The sequence below is a fragment of the Myotis brandtii genome, unplaced genomic scaffold (assembly GCF_000412655.1).
Source record: "Myotis brandtii unplaced genomic scaffold, ASM41265v1 scaffold127, whole genome shotgun sequence".
Taxonomy (NCBI): Eukaryota; Metazoa; Chordata; class Mammalia; order Chiroptera; family Vespertilionidae; genus Myotis; species Myotis brandtii.
Genome location: NW_005354464.1, coordinates 2791393 through 2815316, shown reverse-complemented (window position 1 = coordinate 2815316; position 23924 = coordinate 2791393). Strand labels below are relative to the sequence as shown.

Sequence of the window (23924 nt, the reverse complement as noted above, 5' to 3'; positions counted from 1 at the left end):
ATGCTTTAATTATGTTCAATTTGTAACAATGAAATTGGGGGTCACCACAACATGAGGAACTGTATTAAAGGGTCGCGGCATTAGGAAGGTTGAGAACCACTGCCCTAGAGCCTGAGATGAAAGTGCCTGCTTTCTCCCCAGGGCCACTTGCGGTTCCCTCCCCACAGGGGCGGGCCTATCAGCCACTTCTCTCTATGTAAATGACCGGCTTCTCAGCCACACGTGAAGGAGGAAGCCCAGGGCCATTCAGAAAACCCAGCTGTGCTGAGCAAGGCACCGTGAAACAGCAGCGCCAGCCTCCAGAGTCCCAGGCCCCGGCTCCCAGCCATGCCCTGGCAGCTCCCTGCAGCGATGGTGCTCTTCCTGTCCCTGGCCGGTGAGTGACATACACGCCTTTGCACAGGGACCCTGCCATGCCTGGTCCTAGTAAACTGAACTGCACTTTGGTGCCACTCACCAAGGTGAGACCGGACAGACTGGGGAGCTGTGGTAGCTTCCCTTACTGTGGGTATGTGACCCCCAACGTCTTGTCTCCTTATTCGCTTACACAGGTGGGCGCACTTCATTGTTTCCCAGGGCTTCCACGTGTGGACCGGTTTTCTGTGCGTTGGGCAGAGCAGGTGGCAACCCCAGAAGACAGTGACCCTGGCCCTGGGTCCCGGATGGGTTGGGGCACCTTCTCAGGGAGAGTCTGTGGCGATCGCTTATATTTAAGAGAGGGAGCCGGGAGCCGGGACTTAGCCATGGGTCTCTTGCTACCTTGTCTGGGGAAAGCACCCCATGTCTTGCTTTTCCTGTTTCCCTCAAGTGGAAATGCCATGTTGATATTACATAGGCAGTGAATTGTGAAGATGAATGAGGTGTGATCTGACAAATCGCGCCATTTCCAAAAGGGGTAAGCCCGGGCGTCAAAGATTTTTAAATGTCACCATTATACTTGGGATCAGAGAGCCTGTCTGGGAAGCTGAGCTTTCGGTGACTATTTTATGTCCCCACCCCCTGCTTTCACCAAGAACGCTTTCCCTCTAAGACACAGAGTCCTCTCGGGTGCCGTGATCAGGTTTGCCGGTTAATCCACAATTCCTCCCAGAACCACTGCACTGAACCCTCGAGGGAAGGAGCTCTGTCCACGCGGCCCTGCTGACAGGCGCCAAGGGGGGACACAGCGGCACTGGAGTGTGACATCAATTGTTAGGGGAGTTGGGTGAAGGATCAGACCAGCTGTGTATTCTGGTGCCACATTTTCAGAATTAGAGTTTCACATTCTGCTGGAGGCAGAAGGGAAGTCACCATTTCACTTAGCAGGGCAAGCTAATAAAAGAGCAGAAGATCTCAGTCTGGCAGTAAGCCTCCTGACCTGTGCGTGAGAGCCAGTTCCATGGCTGACCGATGACTGACAGGTCCAGGAATGCCACGGGCGCGTGGTAAACGAAAGTGTGAGAGGAGCTGCTGCGGATTCTCAGAGGGGACCTGAGTGAATGAAGCGTGCGAAGGGGCCCCGTTTGCCACATGCGGGTCCTGAGGCTGGTTAAGGACTTGTTCATGGCCACTCCGCTGGCCAGAGCACTTTCTCAGGGCGACAGCCCTGAGACTGGCATCGCGAAAGCCCGGCTTGTGGTCCAGGCTCTGCACTACTGCACCTGCACGCGTGGGTGCAAGAAATACTTGTGGAATTGGAGGTGAGAAAACCATTAGGCACTCTGCTAGGAGAGACACAGCTTTTAGATAAACTAGCTGTGTAAGTGTTGTCCAGTCACTTTGCTTCCCTGTCTCAAATTCTTTCCTCGTGGAATGAGGGCATCAAATTTGTGTCATTTAAAGCAGTAGTCACCAACCGGTGGTCTGTGGACAGGTTGGTGACCACTGATTTAAAGTTTAGGTTCAGCTGCACATAAGAGACAAGCCCCAAATGACAGTAAATTACACAGGATAAATGTTCCTTTCTCTCTGATGTGAAAACAAGTCCAGAGGAACTCGGACCAGGTCTGGTGTGGGGGGTCATGACCACGGACCCACCATCCTATGAGCGACTTCTGCCCAAAGTCTCCTCGTGGTTCTAGACGTCTGCTGCAGCTCCAGCCATCACATGCACAGTGTCGCCCCAAGACCTGCCCGGCCTGCTGCTGTGCCTGCACCCCACCTCCCCCCTTCCCACACCCTCCTTCCCACCTTCCCCGTTCCCACACCCTCCTTCCCACCTCCCCCATTCCCACACCCCCCTTCCCATACCCTCCTTCCCACACCCCCTTTCCACACCCCCTTCCCACACCCTCCTTATGTTCCCGCCACGCTGACCCCCTGCTCTTCTCCAGACCGGCCAGGCTCTGAGGCCTCCGTGCCTTTGCACATAGGCTTCCTCCCACCTGGGACACCGTTCACTTCCTTGTCTGAGGAACTTCTCCTTCAGTTGGATTCCTCCCCCACCTCCTAGCACTTGTCACATGGAGGGGGGTGGCCCGTTCTGCCTCGTGAGGCTTTGAGCCCCTGAGAACAAAGTGCCCCCAGCGCCAGCATGAAGCTTGGCTCACAGGAGGCTTCTACACTTTTGGGGAATTGGGTGCAGCAGGGAAGCCAAACAAAGGCATCTGGGAAGGACTGACCATCTGGGAAACACCTAGAGAAGAGGCCCTTGTGTGGCCACTGACTTTCCCGGAGCCTGCAGGTTGTAGGAGAACCAAAACCTTCTCACGCCTCTTCCTGCGGCTCATTCTCTAGAGGAGTCTCAGTCAGTACTGGGTCAGGCCCTGGGGTACTTGTTTGCTGAGGCTCCTGAATTCTGGAGGAGAGATGCTGGGAGGCGAGGGGCTTGGCAAAGCAGTGTGTGACTCCATGGCTGTGTTGTTGTTGTTTTTAGCAGAGGGAGGGTCGACAGGTTCTGAGTTATGCCCTGCCCTTACTTCTGCCCACTGCCTAGATATATTTTAAGTGTTGGCCTTTTAAAAAATATATTTTTATGGATTTCAGAGAATAAGGGAGAGGGAGAGAGAGGTAAAAATATCAACGATGAGAGAAAACCATTGATTGGCTCCCTCCTGCACTCCCCACACTGGGGATCGAGCCTGCAACCCAGGCATGTGCCCTGACTGGGAATCAACTCCTGGTTCATAGGTCGACACTCAACCACTGAGCCAGGCTGACTGGCTAAAAATATGTTTTTTAAAAAAGGAGTTTAGGGGTGATTTTCATTAGATGTGAACTTCAGGACTCTATAAATACCATCAGAGAGAGAACTCCTTTGTCTTTCCCCAAGTCACTGCCTAGCACCTGGCAGCTACATCTCCAATGCGTATAAAAATGCAATGAAATCACAGCTTTGAAGACACAGCGCCATCTCTCGCTGTACCTCATCACAAACTCCCAAGGAACATCATCTGCACTTTCTCCCCTTTTCTGGCTTGCGAGGTGCCTGGAGGGAGATAAGGATAGAGCTATTGGTTGAAAAGAGCCACAGGCCTTCAGCCCTTCAGGAATAGCCCAAGAAAGAACCTGTGACAATAATACACACTGCTTAATGCTGCATGAAGGCTTTCACTTAAACCAACTCTTTTGAGCCTTACAAACATCCTAGAGGTCTACAGTCCTCTTACCCTCATTCACTCATTCAGTTATTTATTCATCCGATCCATAGCCACAGAATGCTTCCTATGCACAGACACTGGTGGTGAAAAAAATATGCACCGTTCCCACCTCAAGATTGCTTCTAATCCAGTGGGAGAGATGTGCAATCAACAAATAAGTCAATAAGTAAACATTTAACCACAGCTGATATTCTGCTGGGACACACTGTCTGGCCGGGCTTATTGTTAAATATTTGTCTTCCGTCCCCTTATAGAATTACAAGTTGTGATCAGTACAGTGAAGGCAACAAATACAACTCTGTGACGGAGAGTCACGGGATGGGGAGCTAGTTTACATAAGGGGAACAGGGAGGACTCTGAGGAGCTGACAGACAGGGCGAGCAAAAGTAGGTTGACAGTTTTAAGTATGCAAAACACAGTTTATCCTTGCATTATTATTTATTAGTTATTTCTTATTTATTTGTATTATTGTTGTTATTATTTTGTATTCTTACTTATGACTTACCTTTAGGTAATGATGGCTGGTAATCTAACCTACTTTTGCCTTCTCCTTATAAGCCAAAACATGAAGGATAGCCCACCAGGTATATCAAAGCCATTATGGCTTAATTTTCTTTCTAACTTGAGAAAGGTTAGGCCACTCAGAGGTTAAGTAAGGAAATGACAGGAACTGACCTATATTTAGAAAGACTGGTGGCAAGATAAAACATGAAAGGGTACTGACTGTCCCATCATTGGAGGTAATTAAGCATAGGGCAGATGAACACATGGCCACTCATTGGTCCAATTTCCACATCCGATTAGGGTTTGGACTAGCAGATCTTTAAGACTCCTTTTGAATCTGGGATTATATGGTTTTATGCAAACTGTACAACTCTGTGTCTCTTTATTACCACTCTTCACACTGCCCCAGCTGAGTCAGGTCAACACAGCCGCGCTCTACCCAGGAACACCCTCTTCCCAGGAACTGTCTTCACAGGTGAAGACGGGGAATGAAGAATGGACACTTAGCTGTCTCGCTGAGTGTGATCACTTGATGTGTTAGTACCACACCCCATCTAGACAAGGGGGTTGGATAAAGAAGACACAGGGGCTAGATGCAATATGATCACATCCTAGTAAAAAAAAACATGGGGACGACCAAAACATTACGGTTGCGGCCTTGTGGTAGAATCTTGGGTGATCCTCACTTGACTTTTATATGCTTTTAACTTTCCCCCAAATCTGGAAATATGCATGTTAATTTTTAACGAAGAATGGGGGAAGACCTTTGTGAGCTGTTAGTTGAATGTTATCACTTTTGTTCCCCAATTTGCAGTGATTTTGCATCATGGCAGTCAAGTAAGAGCAACAGGGTTTCCAGAAATCACAGACTCTTCTCAACCTACAAGAGCAGCAACAGTACAGGCCACAGCAAAACCTTCTTTCCTGAAACGGACTAGCCAAGTGCCTCACAGAACTACATCTGCAAGTTCAACGGATGGTCACGTCTCCTCTCAAACAGCTGCCACAACCTCCAACTCTGAGACCCCAACGACACACACAACAATAAAAACTCTAACAACAACCTCTCTGCTAACTACAAACAGCACCCCATCCACCAGCCCAAAAATCCACACTCTAGTCACAACCCTGGCCACACCCAACAACTCACACACGGCTGCTCCTGTCACCGAGGCTACAATCGGCCCCAGTACAGCTCCTGGTTCACTGCCCCCCACCATCACCCCACCAGCCCATACAACTAGATCCAACCCATCGACTGTCAGCCACACAACTGGGAAGACCACCCAACCCAGTAGCCAGACCACCCTTCCAGCAACTTTGTCCACCTCACCACACATCAACACAACCAGTCAGAAGCCCACTCAGCCCACCCATGCCCTGGTCACAACCACAGCTGCACACAATGCCACCCACACAGCCTCGCCTGCCACCATAGCTCCAGGACCCACCCTGGCACCTCAGCCATCACCAGCCAAGACTGGAATTTATCAAGTTCTAAATGGAAGCAGGCTCTGTATCAAAGCAGAGATGGGGATACAGCTGATGGTTCAAGACACGGAGTCGGTAAGTTGGGGCCTCGGGACTATAACACTGTCTTCAAAAGGTTTGAGTGGAGTTTCCTTGCCAAGAATGAGCATTCCCCTGCATCCCGCATCTTTTCATGAAATGACTAGCGTGAGCGCCTCTTTCTCCAAGGTGCTCCATTAAAACAGCGGTCGCCAACCTTTCTGACCTCACAGACCACCAGTGGTCCACGGACCACCGGTTGGCGACCGCTGCTCCAAAGGTGTAGGTGAATCTGTTTTAGAATATGTGTAAAAATAGAAACCGACAGCGACAGCTGGGAGAGAGGAAGGCACTCGCCAAAAATTTAAATATGCACACCTGCCGCAACCTGCACGGCTAGGGTTCGGGATCTGAAGGAGGGGCCGACGGACACGTGAAATACTAGACAAGAAATATGAATTTAGAAGGCACGGGGGGCCAGGTGGAGACCTCTCTCTTGGAGTGGCACACCGAAACCTGGCCTTATCCGCTTTTTATTCGGTTTTAGATACACACCTTGCCCTCAGTAAAGCACGGCAAACAGGTAGCAGACAGACCGTCTCTAAGGTCAGTAAAGATCAGTAAACATCAGTAAGGTCCAGTAAACATTTACTTTGAGGCTATTAGGTCAGGAAATTGCTTTGAGCCACCGCTGTCTCAACACAGCCCTGCTAATGCCCAAGGTCCATGGGCCTTCCGCGTTCCTTGGTGCACTTCTTTTTAAAAAAAATATATTTTATTGATTTTTTACAGAGAAGAAGGGAGAGGGATAGAGAGTTAGAAACATCGATGAGAGAGAAGCATCGATCAGCTGCCTCCTGCACGCCCCCCAGTGGGGATGTGCCCGCAACCAAGGTACATGCCCTTGCCCAGAATCGAACCTGGGACCCTTGAGTCCGCAGGCCGACGCTCTATCCACTGAGCCAAACCGGTTCGGCTCCTTGGTGCACTCTTATGGCAGTATTGGGAAAGCGGTGGCTTCCCGCACACTCCCCTCATGTTTAGCCACCACAGGCAGAGCATTAGGGGTGCTCAGTGTTGATCCCACCCCGCCCTGCCCGCCTGATGGCCTCCCAGCCTCAGCAACTTGTCCTGTGAAGTGAGAGGTTTGGATTAGGTGGTCTCCGTGGTTCCCGCCAGCTGGGACATGAATACGGAAAATCCAGATTAACAAGAAGATTGGAGGGGTTGGAGGTGAAACTGAGATGATTTGATTTACTAAAGGAATCACCACAAAACTGTACTTTCTTCTTTTGTACAGTTTTTTTATTGTTGTTCATACTCACCCAAGGATATTTTTCCATTGATTTTTAGAGAGAGAGGAGATAGGAGGGGGAGAGACAGAGAGACAGAGAAACATCAATGTGACAGAGACACATCGATTGGTTGCCTCTGACACCTGCAACCGAGGTACGTGCCCTTGACCGGAATTGAACGCGAGACCCTTCAGTCCACAGGCCGATGCTCTATCCACTGAGCCAGACCGGCTAAGGCTTTTTTTGCACAGTTTTTATGATTTCAAACAGAACTTCCACATTTGAAACTGAAGTACATTACATAGCAAATCTTTCCTGCAATACCTTTCAACATGCGTAATTTAACAAAAATTAACTCCCACACAGTTTATCAGGAATATACCTGCCATGAGTTATCTACCCAGAAGCTCCTCTCTGAGGGAGAACTCCTTTAAAGAATCCTTTGAACACCCTAACCGGTTTGGCTCAGTGGATAGAGCATCGGCCTGCAGACTGAAGGGTCCCAGGTTCAATTCCGGTCAAGGGCATGTACCTTGGTTGTGGGCACATCCCCAGTGGGGGGTGTGCAGGAGGCAGCTGATCGATGTTTCTCTCTCATCGATGTTTCTAACTCTCTATCCCTTTCCCTTCCTCTCTGTAAAAAATCAATAAAATGTATTTTTTTTTAAAAGAATCCTTTGAACCTAATAGTTTGGAAATGTGAGGTGTCATGCAGGGACTTTGAAATTCTCAAGTGAACCCCCACTAGCCTTGAGTTTCAGGCTCGCTTATTAGTCTGTGCCTTTGCTTCCCCAGCTAGACTTGTCTTCTGTATCGACATGAGCTGATCTACTTTATCTGGTTTAGGTTTTTTCACCTGAGAGATACTTCAACATCGACCCCAATGCAACTCAAGCCTCTGGGAACTGTGGCTTCCGAAATTCCAACCTTCTCTTGAACTTCCAGGGCGGATTTGTGAACCTGACATTCACCAAGGTGAGGACTGAGCTCCTTCACACGAACTGGCTTCAACATCTCTCTCCCTCCCCCTCCCCTTGGGGCCCACACTTCACTTTGAGTTCCAGGGAAATAGATCTCAGAGCCTTTTGAGATGTTCTCTGATAAGAATGAGGGGCATGGAGATGGAGAGGAGGAAAGTGTCGACATCTTATATTTGCCTTCTGCCCCCTCCCGCCTCCACTGTGCAGCTCAGAAGGCCTTTTGATGCCTCTTGGGGGAGACTTGGCCTGGGGAACCCAGCAGCAGGTGCCCTTTGCAAACCACCCGAGGAGGAAGTTGTAGAGATGACTAGACCCAGAGGAGTTCCCAGTGAGCACCAGAGAAACAAGATTCGTCTGAGACAAAAACCAGATGTCACAATGGGTCTTTCCAGCCACAGCAGGCAAAACTCAGGGACTAACCAGGCCCTGGGTTTCTAGACCATTTCCTGGGAGGGCGTAAGCAGCAGAGGAGAATGGAAGAGCAGGGGCGTGAGGCCAGGGCGTCACTCGTTCTCCTTGTGACATCAGGCAGGCAACTCAACTGGTCTGAGCTTTATTTTATTGCTTGAAAAATAGGGGAAGGGAATTCGAGTTCACTTCTGTAAAGAGCATTGTCCAATACAAGGAAACTAGATGTTCAATAACCAGGAACTATGATTGAACTGAGAGAGAAAGAGGGAGAGAGAGAGGGAGAGAGAGAGAGAGAGAGAGAGAGAGAGAGAGAGAGAGAGAGATATCAATTTGTTGTTCCACTTATCTATGCATTTACTGGTTGCATCTTGTATGTGCCCTGACCGGCGACTGAGCCCACAACTTTGGCGTATCAGGACGACACTCCAACCAACTGAGCTACTTGGCCAGGGCTGGTAATTTATTTATTTTTCTTACTTTTAAAAAATAAAATGTTTTAAATTGATTCAATTAACAAAGGTTTTTAAGTAGAATAATACTTAATGTTGGCAAGGACGCATATAACCAAGTGCTCTCAACATTTCTGGAAGGAGTTTGCATCGGCACCCTGCGACCTTCGGTCTTCTATGTCTTTTTCCACATCTGGCAGCGAAAATATTTTTCCACTTTTGATGTGAAGGGAGATTTCCATTAAATCTGCATAAGAAAAACATTAGAGTAAGTATAAGATGATAAGTGGCAACTAATAAGGCCTCTGTAGAGAGGAGACAAAAGGAAGGCTAGGAGTGCCCGTCCTCCCCTCCTGGGGTTGGTGGGGCCAGTGGCGGGGCTGGCATCTAGCCCGGGGCACTTGTCACAGTCCTTTATGGCGGGCACTGCCCTACTGCACCAGTTGTTAAATATTATACACATTACCTCTCTCAGGTGATAATGAGACCAATGTTGCCCGAGCTTCTGATTGTTCAAAGGAAGGCAAACATTCAGATCCTTCTATAAAAGCACATGATTTTTAAAGTGTTTTCAACACATTTTTAAAAATTTGAGCACTCTCCTGGCCAAACAAAACATAGCTGAGGCCGGACTTGATCTGTGGACCCCAGAGTGTGCCTTCTTCCTAAAAGGTGAGCTGTGTGAAATGCATGAAGGCAGGAAAGCCATGTAGATTCCTCCACAAGAGAAATGGCTCATCAGCTCAGTCAGCTACTTTTCAAATATTGCTGTATTCTACACCAGTGTTTCTCAACAGGTGCAGTAGCAACATTTGGACTTAGATGAGTCTCTGTGCTGGGGGCTGTCCTTTACCTTGTGGGGACACCATCCCTGGTCTCGACCTACTAGATGCCAACCCCAGTTGTGGCAACCCAAAATGTCTCCAGATAGTGCTTAATGTCCTCCTGGGGGCAAAGTCACCCCTGGTTGAGAACCCGTGCTCTAGAGAAAAAGCGAGCCTTGGAAAACAGGAGTATATTTTAGTTATAATATAATCTATAATAATAAAAGCATAATATGCTAATTAGACTGGACATCCTCCCAGATATCTTTCCAGACGACCTTCCAGACGAAGCCGCAGCAGCGGGGCCGAGGCAGAGGCCCCAGGGCCGCAGCCACGGTGGAGGGGGCCAAGCCCCTTGCATGAATTTCGTGCATCGGGCCTCTAGTAAATGTTATAAGTGAGAACCAGATTGTGGAATGATAAGTGGAAGCTGAATAGCAAGCCTGATTTTCAACCAATTTATCAATAAGAATTTACTGAGCTAGACATTATGGAGGGGAAAAAAAAGAAATATAAGCTGTAGCTGCAGGTTCTAGGTCATGGACAATAATTTGTAATTTTAAAAATTTAAATATAGTGACAGAAACATAGAGAAAAATCTGCCTCCTATACTGTCATTTGATGCCGTTGTCCAATCAAGACTCTAATTACCCATATGATTTCCATGTGCCCACGGGCAAGCTGCTCACTGTCTCTGAGCCTGTTTCCTCTCCTGTGTAGTTCACCGAGCCTAGGGGGAACGGGGCTAGCGTATGTGCAAGTGCTAATAAGGCCTCTGTAGAGAGGAGACAAGAGGAAGGCTAGGGAGTGCCCGTCCTCCCCAGGCGGGGCAGCCACAGCACAGCTGCGGCTGGTGGGGCCAGTGGGCTAGCATATGTGCAAGTGCTAAGCATGGTCTCTGGCCCATAGTCAGGCTAGGAGAGGGAGGTTTCCTTTCTTATTTTCTTTAGTTCTATTTTTTTTTTAAAGAACCGAAAACCTTTCTGTGACAATTCTCATTTGATTGAAGTGACTTGCTGAAAGTTGTTCAGACCCTTCAGGTGCGAGATAAATATACCTTCCTTCCCCTGCCAACTTCCTTCCTGCCAGATAGTTTGTTTTAAAAACACCTTTCAGTAACTTTGGGTAGAGTTCATCTTTCTGTGCTCAACACAACGCCTGGTTGGCAGGGCAGCTCCAGGGCATGGGAGAAACCAGTCACCCAGCGGGGAGGGGCAACAGGGCTACGCAGGGCATTGGCCAGCTCAGGTCTGGAAATCTGCTAACCCTCCTAGCGTTTCCAGGGGCCTGCAGAGTCCTCTTAGCTTATAGACTCCTGAGAACTCTTACCAGCGCAGAGGGCACTACTTAGAGCTTCCCAAGTATATGGTACCATTTTATGCTCTGTTTTCCCTTTCACTTTCCCTCTGCCTGGAATGCCCCTTCCACCCCTCACCCCCCTTTTGCATTCATTCTTTAAGATGGTTCAGCTCAATTATCTTCACCTTAAGAAGTCTCCCCACTCCACCTCCATCCCAGGTAAAACTGGGAGACTCTTCTCTTGGTTCCCTGAGCCTCCATCTGTTGTTCCGCCACCTCCATTAGGGCCCTCATCACACATTCTGCCATCACGAAGGCAAGTCTATGACGTTCACATTTCTCTCTCTAGTGCCCAGCCCTGACTTGGTACATAGTACATAGCAAGTGTTTGATGACGAAATAAATCAATAAAGGAGTGAATCTAAATTTCACAGAGAACTGGGCCAAGGTGCCATAAAGTAGATCAGCAGCTCTAAGGAAACAGCCCCTTAGGCTATTGCACTAGTCACACAATGCTGAGCAAAAAGATCTGATCGATGTTGAAGACAAAATTCACATCCTGAACATCTGTAACTATGAAACTCCTACAGTACATTTTGCAGAAGCAAAGGAGAGGACCCCGGGCCTGTGGTCAATGGCGTGCTGCCTTCCTGAGCAGGCTTGACGGGCGGGCTCGCTCTAGGCCCTGTCTGCTCTGGACCCTGTCCTTTGCTAAGGAGGGTGTTTAGGTTCCTTGAGGAATTAGGATCTCTTTGATGAGATATTTCAGAGCTCCCTTTTGATACTGGTATTGTCAGCATCCCATTGATTGAGTAGTGAGATGGGACTTTTGCAAATGGTCTATTCAAATGGCCCTGCTGTAAGTGCCATATACGACATTAGGAGACCTTGGCCCCCTTTTGTCAATGTTGATGGGTCCACAAAGGATTTTCATTTTGTCTTTCACGAATCTGGCATGGGAGATGTTTGTCATTCTCCAAACCAAACCCCAAATAAGAAAAACATCTGGCAGAGAATGACCGCATGGGTGTGGGCGTCAAAGAAAAAGCAGACACTGTAAACTGAATAACGTGTGGCATGTAACTTCCCTTGGGTTTTAGGTTAAGTCTGACACCTGCTTGAAGCTTCCCACATCCTTGCCCCCCTCCACCGACTCCTATCCCCTGGAGCTGAGCTTTCAGTTTCTTTAATCAATAGAGCTATGGAAGCTTAGCTTACTTGCTTGCTCTATTTTTCTATTATAGATCTGAATCTAGGAAATAGATTACAAAATATATAATTTGACTTCAGTGAGAAAAGTTTACTGGGAAGGGGCAATCTAATTTATTGTTGCATTGTTAATAATCCAAGGTAAAATTTGAGTAAAGACTCTGTGATAAGCTTTTTACATGGATTCCTTCATTTAATCCTCCCATCAACTTAAGAGGTAAATCCTGTTATTATGATCCCCATTCTTCCACTAAATAAGTAAAAAAAAATTAAATTTTGACAATGTTCACAAAGATTCAACAATCCAAACTAGGCTGCCAGGGAACAAAGAGATATTTTCAAAATAGTATTAAAAGAATTTTAGTAACATGTTATTCTCCCAAATAGGAGGTAAGCCACTCTATATCATTTCATTAGCAATTGATTGGTTTAGCAACCTTGTTTTTCATTGGTGGTATGGACCAGGAGTCGACAAGCTATGGCCTCCAGACTAAATCCAGCCCATCCCCTAAACCCGTGGTCGGCAAACCGCGGCTCGTGAGCCACATGCGGCTCTTTGGCCCCTTGAGTGTGGCTCTTCCACAAAATACCACGTGCGGGCATGCACGTACAGTGCAATTGAAACTTCCTGGCCCATGAGCAGAAGTCAGTATTTTGTGGAAGAGCCTGTATTTTGTGGAAGAGCCACACTCAAGGGGCCAAAGAGCCGCATGTGGCTCGCGAGCCGCGGTTTGCCGAGCCGCAGTTTGCCGGCCACTGCCCTAAACATATATGACCTGCAAGCTAAGAATGGAGGAACATGTAGGGCAGGATCCTGCGGACCAGTGCTTGTTTTATCTGACCTCCAAACAATGAGAACCGAGGCTAGATGCTTAACTTCTGAGCCTATTTGTTCTCAGATGTAAAACGAGCTAATAATATTTATTCTGTCTCAGGGGGTTATTACAAGGATCAAAGGAGGCAGTGTAGGTAAAAGCATGTGCTTAGTAAACTGTGAAACTTTTATAGAATTACTAGAGGCCTTGTGCACGGATTCGTGCACTGGTGGGGTCTCTTGCCCTAGCCTGTGCCCTCTCGCAATCCGGGACCCCTTGGGGGATGTCAGACTGCTGGTTTTGACCCGATCCCCGCAGACCAGGCTGAGGGACCCCACCGGTGCATGAATCCATGCACTGGGCCTCTAGTATGCATATAAGATCTTTGGTTAATCTCTTCTCACCCTCCCTCTCCCCCTTTCCCTCTGAGATTCATCAGTCTGTTCCATGTTTCCATGCCTGTGCATTGAGCATCTCCCCCCTGGTGGTCAGTGCGCATCATAGCTACAGGTAGAATGGTTTATGATTGCTTAGGCTTTTATATATATATATATATATAGATAAAGCATCCTTTCTTCATGTGAGGATGGATCAAGGAGATGCCACAGGAAAGGGGAACTGTCAGGAGGTCTCTCATGGGGCTCAGAACTGGCCTCAACCACTCTTTTCCTGCAGCTCCTTATATCAGTCTCACATGGCAGCCCAAGCAATTTCCCAAAGTCATGCTCATGTCACTGTCCTGCTTAAAGCCTTTCAATGGATCGCCCTGCCTTTAGGATAGAGCAGGGGTCTTGCAAGAGTGACTTTGGGCACTGAAGTGCATCCAAGTGTCTCTTGCACTAAAAGGGAACCCAGATAAAATCTGAATAAACGGTATGTGAAAGCAACCGAGAAGGGACTGGCTCGCAGATGTTCCTCGCTAAAGTGAATGGATGGTCCAAGCACATCGTTCAACTCACCTTTGAGACCTGAGACTGAGCACCTCGAAGGATGGAGCCAGGTCTTATTCTCCCCAGACTTAGAGCAATGCCTGGTCTAGAGTGATTGTAAGAGAGGCCAAAGGCTACATTTGGAGACAGGCAGCTTGAGGTCGTATCTTTTTGCTACCTATTAGGGCTATGACCTTGTGCAAGTCTAGGGTTCAGTGTATCAATAGCAGTGGCTTTCTAAAAGCGTTTGTATTTCTGGAACCCTTATATTGCATAAGGAATTATTCCATCCACTAACAATATACAAATGGCTGTATTGTAGTCAAGATTATTATTGTTAAATTTCTTTAATGCCTAGATTTGAAACGTCTAAAGGTAATTCAATTTGAAATTCTCGTTGCTCTACCATTTCTTGCACCTCTTATTTGTGGATAGTTTTCTAATGAATGTTTCAAAAACAATAACAATGTTTCAAAACAATAATCACCTACTTTAAAAAGTAAAAACCTCTTTTTAAACTTAATTTTTCATGTCTCAGTTTAGTTCCCTTTAATGTTTCACTCCCTCGGTCTCTCTAGAGGTTATTGGGCTGTTTTGTAATTTGTTTGTTTGTTTTGTTTTCCCAAAAAGGACAATCTCTGGGTATATTGCTGAGCACAACCCCCTGGGGTCCTCTCGTAGAGAACACCCAGTGATCTCAGGGTAAACCATTTCTTCCCAGCACCGCTCACTGTGGCCGCATGTTACCATTTTGGAAACATGAATCCATTAATCTGTTGAAAGTACTTGACACTCTACCCAGAAAAATTCAGGCACAATTTTGCATGCACTATTTTCCCCAGAGAGTTTATGGACCTGATAAAATCCACCCGCGGTAGCCTTAAGGATGAGTGGTCTCAGTTTGAATCCCAACATAAAACATTAATTACAAAAACTTACTGTATGCTCCTCCAACTCGTCCAGCTTCCAGATGGATTTACATTTTCTAGAGGGGAAACTTGGCACAACTGAAGGGACTCAACTTGTACTGGTGGAAATTTCATGTCAGGCTTTAGCAACAAGCATGCAGTAGAGAAATTTTGGGCCAGGGGCAAGCCATTACTTACTATTTATTTATCATGTAGTATACCTACTTTTTTTGGGGGAAAATTTCAAACACAATTATGGCTCCATACCATTACAGCCCAAACCCTTATATCAAAGATTTAATAGCTGGGATCCTCTTTGTGCGCCAGAATCATAAACATAAAAACAGAGATTACCCAACGATTAACACAGTGATGTTTTACAGGATGAAAACTCATATTATATCAATGAAGTGGGAGCCTATTTGACCATCTCAAATCCAGGTAAGAAGCTAGAGAAGGCTGGTCTACCAGCAAGGACACTGGTTCTGGTTAGCTCATTCTTCATCCCCTTGAATTCTTGAGTCTTTGATGCAGCTTTTGAGAAACAGTCTGAGAGAGTAGCCCACAATATTTATAATTTGGGGGGAACTTTGTACCTCTTTGCGTACTTCAGTTTGCTCATCTGCTCACAAAGGAGGTTGGACTACATTATGTCAGAAATCATTATCAGCGACTGTTAAGAGCGTAGTGACTTTGGACAGACTTGTTGATGGTGCAGTTTATTCTATATTCTTGTAAGCATGCATTCATCCCACAAAAATGTAGTTAGTGCCAGCTAGTGCCGAGCCCTGGAATACAGTGGGAATCCATTATTATCTAAGCCTATCATCTCTGCTCTCAGGGAACTTTCATTCCAGAAGGGGAGAGAGGACCATAAACAGACACATTAAATTATAATACACAGTTAAGTAGTGATAAGTTCTATGCGCAAAACACAAGCAGGGTGGGGCGGGGAGGATTGGGAAGTTACTTAGCCAGGGCCTTCGGGGAGCCCTCTGGGGAGGAAGGCCTCTCTGAAGAGGTGAGGTTTGAGCAGAGGGATGTGGGGACTTCTGGGCCTGGGGAGCTCTTTCCAGCTGGCGGGAACAACGGGTGCACGGCCCGAGGAGTGAACGTGCCGGTGTGTTCAGGGACCAGTAGAGACCAGTGACCAAAGCCGCAGATGAGGTGGGAATGGCAGCCAGGCCAGGGCGGGCAGGGCCTGTGGGCAAAGCAAGGCGAGGACTGTGGAGTTCATCCTAAAGTGTGAAAGGATGCCATTGGAGCGTTTGGTGTAGAAAAATGGCACATCAGATTTACATGTCTAAAGGTTCACCTGGTTGCTGTATGGAGAGTTGCCCAGTGGAACACGTTGAAAGGACTTCTATAATGTTCGCTCCTAGAAAAGCAATGCTCCCAATCAAGCCGGGAGTTTCTCAGAGGCCTCAGCTGTGTCTCTGGAAAGCCAGGTTTATATAGGGTGTCCCAAAATTCATGCAAGATTTGCAATTCAATTCAATTGCAAATCTTGCGTGAATTTTGGGACACCCTATATAAAAAGATCATTAGTGAGCACCTCCTCTGTGCAGGTACTGTACTAAGAATTTTCATGTCTGATTTCTCCTTTTGAAAATTCTATTATCTTCGTAAGGAACTTATACTAAAGAGACGTGCCAAGAAATGAAAATGTGGAGAAATGTCTATTTTATTTATTTATTAATTTATTTTTTAATCCTCACCCAAGGATATCTTTTCCCTTGATTTTTTAGAGAGCATGGAAGGGGTGAGAAGAGAAGGGGAGAGAGAGAGAGAGAAATCAATGTGAGAGAGACACATTGATTGGTTGTCTCCCGCTCACACCTGGACCAGGGTGGGGATGGAACCTGCAACTGAAGTATGTGCCCCTGGCTGGGAATCAAACCCATGACCCTTTGGTCGGCAGGCTGACACTAACCACTGAGCCAAACCTGCCAGGGCGAGAAATGTCTATTTTAAATATTAGCTATATTATATTGATATTGTTCAGGAGGGTGTGGTCAATGATTATGGGTAAAATGTAAGTCGGATGTCTCAGTCAATAACTCACTTTCACATACATTACCTTGCTTAGACGAGTATACTCATATAGGCTGGGAATAAATACTGTGACTGCTAAGATAAATTAGCTAATGTTATCACTAGGCATGGACCAAATTTTAGCCAATAATAGGGTAGTAATGTCTCAAGAGGCAGGGGAAAGGAAAGTAAGGCCAGAAAGTAACTTAGAGGCTGAGGGAGGAGATAAAACAACTCCGGATCCCAGTAAGCAAGGCTCAGCAGTAGCACTGGAGCTGTACCCGTATGATATCACAGTAATGATAATGCTCATGTAGGTGGTGGCAGGGCTATTAGTAAGAGTAATTAGTTGTAATGACCATTGTAATGTTAGCAGGGGGCGGCTAGTAGTAGCCAGGATATAACACATGATACAGCGGTGTACACAGATAATTCAGTACATCATGTAAGACATTTGCAGGTACAAATGCAAGAGTCTACAGTAACTGCAAACAGAGCATCAGAAAAAGTCCCCGAAATGCAGGAGAGTGGTGATTTTTCATGAGGAGAAGGCAGAACTCCAGAAAGCCACATCTAAGGAAGGCCATTTCACTGTACCCGGGCCACCCAGCAATCGCTGGGACTCGATAGATAATATGCTGAGATTCTTATATGCCTTTATTTCACCTTTGTTTTCAGAGAAAATTTACCAAGGAATGAAGAGCTCTGTGATGATGTTTGAGACGGTGATCGGGCATTCCTTCAAGTGTGTGACTGAGCAGAGCATCCAGCTGTCAGCCCACCTTCAACTGAAGACAATGAATGTCCAACTTCAAGCCTTCGATTTCGAAGATGACCACTTTGGAAATGGTAAGTAAAGGGTTCGCCATGTCACAAACATAACTTTTAGAGACCCATGGGTAGTTTCAAGGTATGTTTTTTTTTTGTTTGTTATTTTTGTCTGAAGCTGTCAAAGGGACAAGAATCACATGAGCTTTCTAGAACAGTATGATTCCACAAAGCTCTTAGGACCAACCCACGCTCCTACCATCTTTCTATGAGTCAATACCAACCACAGAACCAGATACCTTAAGCCACTCATGTCTACTGCTGTCCCATAGCAGAATATATTGTCCTTGTCTGAGTCATTTAAACACACACACACACACACACACAGCCAGAAAACACCATCTTCAACCTCCCCTTTATAAACTGTTGAGTACTAGTAAACTCAGGTGTGTTTGGAGAACACTTTAAAGATCCTGAGTGTTAGTGACGTCTAAAATTCAAGCTTTCAGAATAGATTCTTTCCCACTTACAGAGGGAAAAGAGAAAAATGCCATGATCCAAGATAGAAATGTACTCGGTTGGACCCCCTCTTCCCAATTGCACACCATTTCCTCATAGTTAGTGTTAGTTTCCATGTAACTTCTGCTTTGAGTTTTAACCACCACAGAGGGAAGCAGGTCCTAGAAGGAAGGCCAGGGACAGACCAGGGTAACTTTCCCCAAAAGCCCCTTTTTGCTGGAAAAACAGTGTTACAAGGGTTTCTACGTATGTCCAGGCATTGAACTTCAGTTTCTGAAATGTCCCTCTCATAATAACTCACGTGCAAATGCTCAGCCTGGTCACAGAGAATGGTCATCCCAAACAGTGGGCTCCTAACTCCCACATTCTTACCCCCGCCTCCCTCAAATCCTGGAGCCCCAGGCTGTCCAGCAGCCCCGCTAAGAAGCACAGAGTTTGAATGGGAAACTTGGGCCGTGTGATTTGGTGCACATCCCTGTCTCCAGAGTTGGGAACCATGGGTCCAAGGCTTACCGTAACTTGGGAGTCAAGACACAGTTCTGCTCCTGACCCTCTAGACCAGTGGTTCTCAACCTTCCTAATGCCGCGACCCCCAATTTCATTGTTACAAATTAACATAATTAAAGCATAGTGATTAGTCACAAAAACAATATGTAAATAGTTATGTGTTTTCCGATGGTCTTAGGCGACCCCTGTGAAAGGGTCGTTCAACCCCCAAAGGGGTCTCGACCCACAGGTTGAGAACCGCTGCTCTAGACCAAACCAATGCTCCTCCCAGTTGGATCTGCCTCCCAGCTGCATCAGAATGACCTGGCCCCACCTCCAACCCACTGAATCATAATTTCTTGGGCCTCACGTGGGGCCTAGGTATCTACAATGTCATACACATACACTCCTTAAGTGACCCCAAGCACACAGTCAGACCATTGTGCTGACCCTTCCCCTCCTGGTTTGCACCCATCAGTATGTCGGAGGCAGCAGGTGGGAGCACCAGCAGCTCCCTCTCTCCCTTGGTTTCCTTCTCTGCAAAGCCGAGGCAGTCAGGGGCAGGATGGATCCCAGCGTCGTGCTAGCCTGTAACACCTGTTACTCTGACTTCAGTTACAGCGGACGAGTGCTTCAGAGACAAAAACAAGAGAGAAATCCCTGTGGCCGTGGGTCTCAGTATCGCAGGACTGCTTGGCGTTCTGCTAACAGCATGCCTGGTGGCCAGGGAGAGGCCCGGTAGAGGATATGAACGCATATGAAACCCCTGCTCCTTCAGAATGTGTGGGGTTAAGGACTTGGGAATTCTGGCTTCATATTCAGCCTAAAGCGAAGGGCTCGACTTTTCTAGTTGCCTCTCCCACCCTCCCAGTCTGATTAGGAAACCCAGCTTCCCACCAAAAGGCTACCCAAAGGCTGGCTAAAATGCAGCCTCTCCTGCTTTCTCCTGTGAGTGTGGGGAGGCCGGGCCTCGTGGCCTCAAATTCCATCCTCCACACCTGATAACGTGGGCCTGGCGGTGAGCGTTGGGAACAAGCGGCAGGGACACGCGTAGGGTGCGTGTGAGGACAAAGCAGACACCCAAAGGGAGAACTGTGGGAAGGACACCTTCGTATTGCATTGCTTTTTCTTATACATTTTTAAGAGTCTCACTACCCAGTATTTTTTATGCTTATTACTTTTTTACAAAAACAATCCATTTCAAAATACATTCTAAACTGATTTTAAACTCCTGGTTTTGCCCAAATTTTGATTTACTTAAATTACAGATAGTCTTAATAGACTATCATTTTTAAAAAGACATTTTTTGCACGACTGTAATGTACTATTCATTAAAAACTAGAAAACTCTCTAACTTTTCATTTTTTCTAAATGTAAAACGTGTACTAAAGATCTTGGCAAACAAAAGAAGCTCAATAAATGTTAGTTCTCCAATTCCTTCACCTTCATTTGTTGTCTGTCTTCTTAACACGTTTTTTTCTGCTTTGTCTCTATTTTTCTTATTCTAGTCTGTCCTCATAAATTGGTTGATTTGGGCCATTGTGGGGGTGGGGGTGGGGGGCCAAGCCTGAAAACAATCAGAACTGGCCAGCAGAAGAGGTAGATCTACCCAGATTGTGTCCCACTTCCCGTTTTTAGCAAACATTTACCCAAGAAAAGTTATAAACTGGGAAATTCCTGATGGGAGTGATTGCTATCTGGAGGGAAAGTTCTATTAAAATAAGGCTCGGCATGTTGTTCCTGATTTTCTATTACGTGGTCTGTTTAAACAGGAGAAGTGGGGTTTTTATTCTAGAGAAAGAGGCGAGTCATGGCTGTCTGGATGTCCACCGCCTTTACTAACAGGAAGTTTCTTGTTTTGCTATACTTTCCAAAGGTGCTATTCATTACTCTTCACAGCAGGTTTATGAAAGTTGGCAACAACTCCACAGCCACTGTTTATCTAGGACGTGTGCTGGCATTCCCTGGAGGTGTTTCAGCTCTCTCCACTTTCCAGAAGTGAGGCGGTGGGGCGGGCACACAGCAGCCTCAAGAAGGTTCGAGAGCCCCGGACAGCGTCAGGAGTGTCAGGAAGTCCTTTAGAGCAGGAGATGTTGATGAAGAATCTGGGCTGTGAGGACCCGGTGTTCTCCAAAGTGACTCGGGTTCAACAGCCAGGGCTTGGCTTTGGAGAGATGCCATCTCTCTCCATGTGCCCCTTGTTGGATCCCGTTTCCGGCCCTGCCTCAGGTGGCCTTGAAGGTCCCATACTGCAGAGCACGAGGTGTTGATTCAGCCTGCCACTAACCAGAATGACTAACAGGAGGTTCATCTTCTAGTGTGTCCAGACGTCTCCACAGCGGATGGAATTCAAATCGAGAGGAGAGGGACAGAGAGCCCGCTCACTTAGGTTTAATTTTTCCTTTCTGTCATCTTTAATGACAGAAAGGTGGGGTGGGGTGATGACTGCTCCTTAGACTCCTGTTATCTACCTGACCCCACTCCCCCAAACTAATTACCCATAAAATTATTTTGAAGTAACATTCTAGTCATCAAAAAGAACAAAGGTTTCATTTGAATAACTAGTAAATATCTGGTATCCCCTTCCCCACTTGGGTGCTGGGGGTGGGGTCCTTACGATAGCTCAAGAAAAAGAATTTTCTGAGACGTGCACGGGAGGATGAGTGATTTTTATTTGCGTGGAAGTACACCCCTGGGTTTCCCAAGGCCCATTTTCCTTAATCCAGTCCTGGGAGAAGTATAACCGGGGCTTCAGCAGGGCTAGAAGCAAAGCCAGCATCCAGATTTTTCGTTCCTTGTTGGAATTGGGTCCGGTTTAACATTAGGCTAGTTGCAGTCCATTTGTCCAGTGTGTGGGGCCCACATGGCTGTGGGCCATGGGGTGAGTGCAGGGGAGCCAAGAGAGCGTGCCCCCTGCCACAAGAGTCCCAGGAGAACCAAGAGCACCAGGAGCTTAGAGAGGGAATTCCTTTGTTTAGTGGATTAAATATTCCAAATCTTCCCGTGCTTGCAGGGGCCACGCCTACTCTGGCCAATGACCTGTTCCCAGGGGTGACTGACAAACAAGTCCCTTCCCTAGGTCACCCAGACTTTACTTGGCATGCGTCTATTCTCTCCCCCTGTCCCTTCCCCCAGTGATCTGTCAAGAACAGACCAGTGGCTTCCCGGGTGTGTTAAACTGCAGCTTCTGGCAAAGCTGCACAAATGGCATGCCTATACTATCGGGCCTTCCCTTCGCTGCTTTCCTGATATTAATAAATAGGTTCATTACAACAGTATCATTTTGACACAATCTCTTTTATGTAAGCACATCACACTTTGCAGAGAGCACACCTGGAAGAAAATGGAACTAACTTTGTTGAATATCTATTGCTGAGAAGATAAGGTTATCTTACTTAATCCTCCAACAATCCTATCTAATAAAAGGGTAATATGCAAATTAACCGCCACACCATCACAAAGATGGCGGCGCCCATAGCCACAAGATGGTGGCGCCCAGTCCTCTCAGCCCCGCAGGAGTCCCCCAGTCCCGGGGGTGGAGGGGAGGGGTGTGTGCAGCCACTGAGAGCGGGCAGCGTGAGTGGCCAGGAGGAATGCTTGCTTTGTCGCCATGGCGACGAGGCAAGCATTCCACCCTGGCTGCGGATGGGCCTCTGGGCCTCAGAGAGCCTCTGGGCCAGTGGTTCTCAACCTTCCTAATGCCGCGACCCTTTAATACAGGTCCTCATGTTTTGGTGACCCCTAACCATAAAATTGTTTTCATTGCTACTTCATAACTGTAATTTTGCTGCTGTTATGAATTGTAATGTAAATATCTGATATGCAGGATGTATTGTCATTGTTCGCGACCCACAGGTTGAGAACCGCTGCGTCTGGGCAGCGGTCTCGGAGCAGCCAGGCCCCACAGAGAGCTACTGGCGCACAGATTCATGCGCAGGGCTACTAGTCTTATATATTTTTGCTTACTTTATGAAAAGAGGAAATTGCAAGGTTAAATAACTTACCCAAGTTCACACAGTTAGTTAGTAGTGGAATTAAAAAGAGTCAAGTCCCGGTTTGACTCCAAAGCTCAGACTTCCTACTCTCGCCTGCTTTCCAGTCTGCCCTCATCAAACCTCACCCGCTCTATTGTATTTGTTTTTTCTCTTAGTGGACGAGTGTTCCTCTGACTACACAATTGTCCTTCCCGTGATTGGGGCCATCGTGCTGGGTCTCTGCGCTGTGGGTTTGATTGTCTATGGAATCCGCCTAAGGCGTGAATCATCTGGATACCAGAGAATCTAATGGGTGCCCAGGGGAAAGAAAAGAATGGAGCTTAGAGAATTCTTTCATCGTTTCCAGGGTACTGGGGGCTTCCCTTAGAGTGTTGGTCCTTCCAGCAATGTCAACCACCTCTCACAAAAACTGAGTCATTTCTGATTTAACTTCAAGCAGCACATCAATTTCTAAGATTTTTTTTCATTTTATGTAAGATCTAGTGAACTGTTTAAGAGTATTTCCTAGTTTCCTTCCAAATATTTTAACCATTCAAGGTCAACATTTGAGATATGTTAAATTAGCATGATTTATGTAAAGTGGTATATGCCTCCAATTTACCAAAGCATCAAGTGTAATGAATGCTACCTGTGTTCACATTGGGGATTTTATTCTATCCTTGATTTTTTCCATTTAAAAAAAAATGCCTCTTTTTGTCTATAAAAATGGAACCACAATATTTTACTGCTTATGTTTTATATGACAAACATATGCCTGGCAATCTACTAAATCCTTCCCACTTTAAATGGCCTATCAAAAAGAACATTTTACAGGTAGCCTAGGTGGTTTATCTGACACCAGCAGAGGAACAAATCAGCTTTCCTTTTTATCAGGATGACTTCTGTTCCACAATCACTAAAGACTAAGAATTAGATAGCTATGAACAACAGAATAAAATAACAAGCAAGAAATAGCAATAATGACCCTTAATTATTGAACATATATGTGCCAGACACTAGGTACACATAATTTAATTTATGTAATTTACATCACTTAATTCTCATGGTTCCTAGAACAGTAAACTCAGATTGAACAAAATTAATCACTTAAATGCCACCCAGCTGACAGGTGGCAGAGCCAGGATTAGACTTCCCGTTGGTCTAGTACCAAGGTCTCCCGTGTTTTCACTACACCAAGTTGCCTACAGGAACAAATGATGCTAAGTGCTGCCCCGAGCCTCACACTGGCATATGCTCCCTTTTTCATAGGAAATAAATTTATCCAGAATCATGACAGATGAGGGTAGATTAAAGGAGGACTTGCCAGGTAATAAAGGAGCCTATCTTTAAGTTTTACTCCCTTAAAGGAAAGGGCGGGGGGCTCTGTCACATCAGTCAGCTTCTCGTTTTAATGGGATTGTTTAGCTCTGGCT

General features: G+C 46.6%; 1 protein-coding gene across 2 annotated transcripts; it reads left to right on the top strand.

Annotated features, from left to right (window-relative positions):
- The first annotated feature begins 173 nt into the window (after positions 1-173).
- LAMP3 (lysosomal-associated membrane protein 3) lies at positions 174-23723 on the top strand. 2 transcript variants are annotated; one of them, XM_005859493.2, is made up of 6 exons: positions 174-376; positions 4897-5648; positions 7733-7861; positions 15094-15151; positions 17423-17593; positions 22668-23723. In XM_005859493.2, exons 1-6 carry the CDS (start codon positions 328-330, stop codon positions 22799-22801), a joined length of 1293 nt encoding a protein of 430 aa, XP_005859555.1. In that variant the 5' UTR covers positions 174-327; the 3' UTR covers positions 22802-23723. The 2 variants fall into 2 exon arrangements, with proteins under 2 accessions (XP_005859555.1, XP_014389704.1); XM_014534218.1 differs by lacking the exon at positions 22668-23723 and adding an exon at positions 19133-19886 and having other exon boundaries at positions 175-376.
- Positions 23724-23924: the final 201 nt, after the last annotated feature.

Excerpts from the sequence above, each read along its gene's own strand:
- LAMP3 (XM_014534218.1), top strand. The coding sequence starts at position 328 with ATGCCCTGGCAGCTCCCTGCAGCGATGGTGCTCTTCCTGTCCCTGGCC. Across the intron at positions 7,862-15,093 it reads TGAACCTGACATTCACCAAG|GATGAAAACTCATATTATAT; the intron begins GTGAGGACTGAG and ends GATGTTTTACAG. Across the intron at positions 17,594-19,132 it reads AGATGACCACTTTGGAAATG|TTACAGCGGACGAGTGCTTC; the intron begins GTAAGTAAAGGG and ends CTCTGACTTCAG.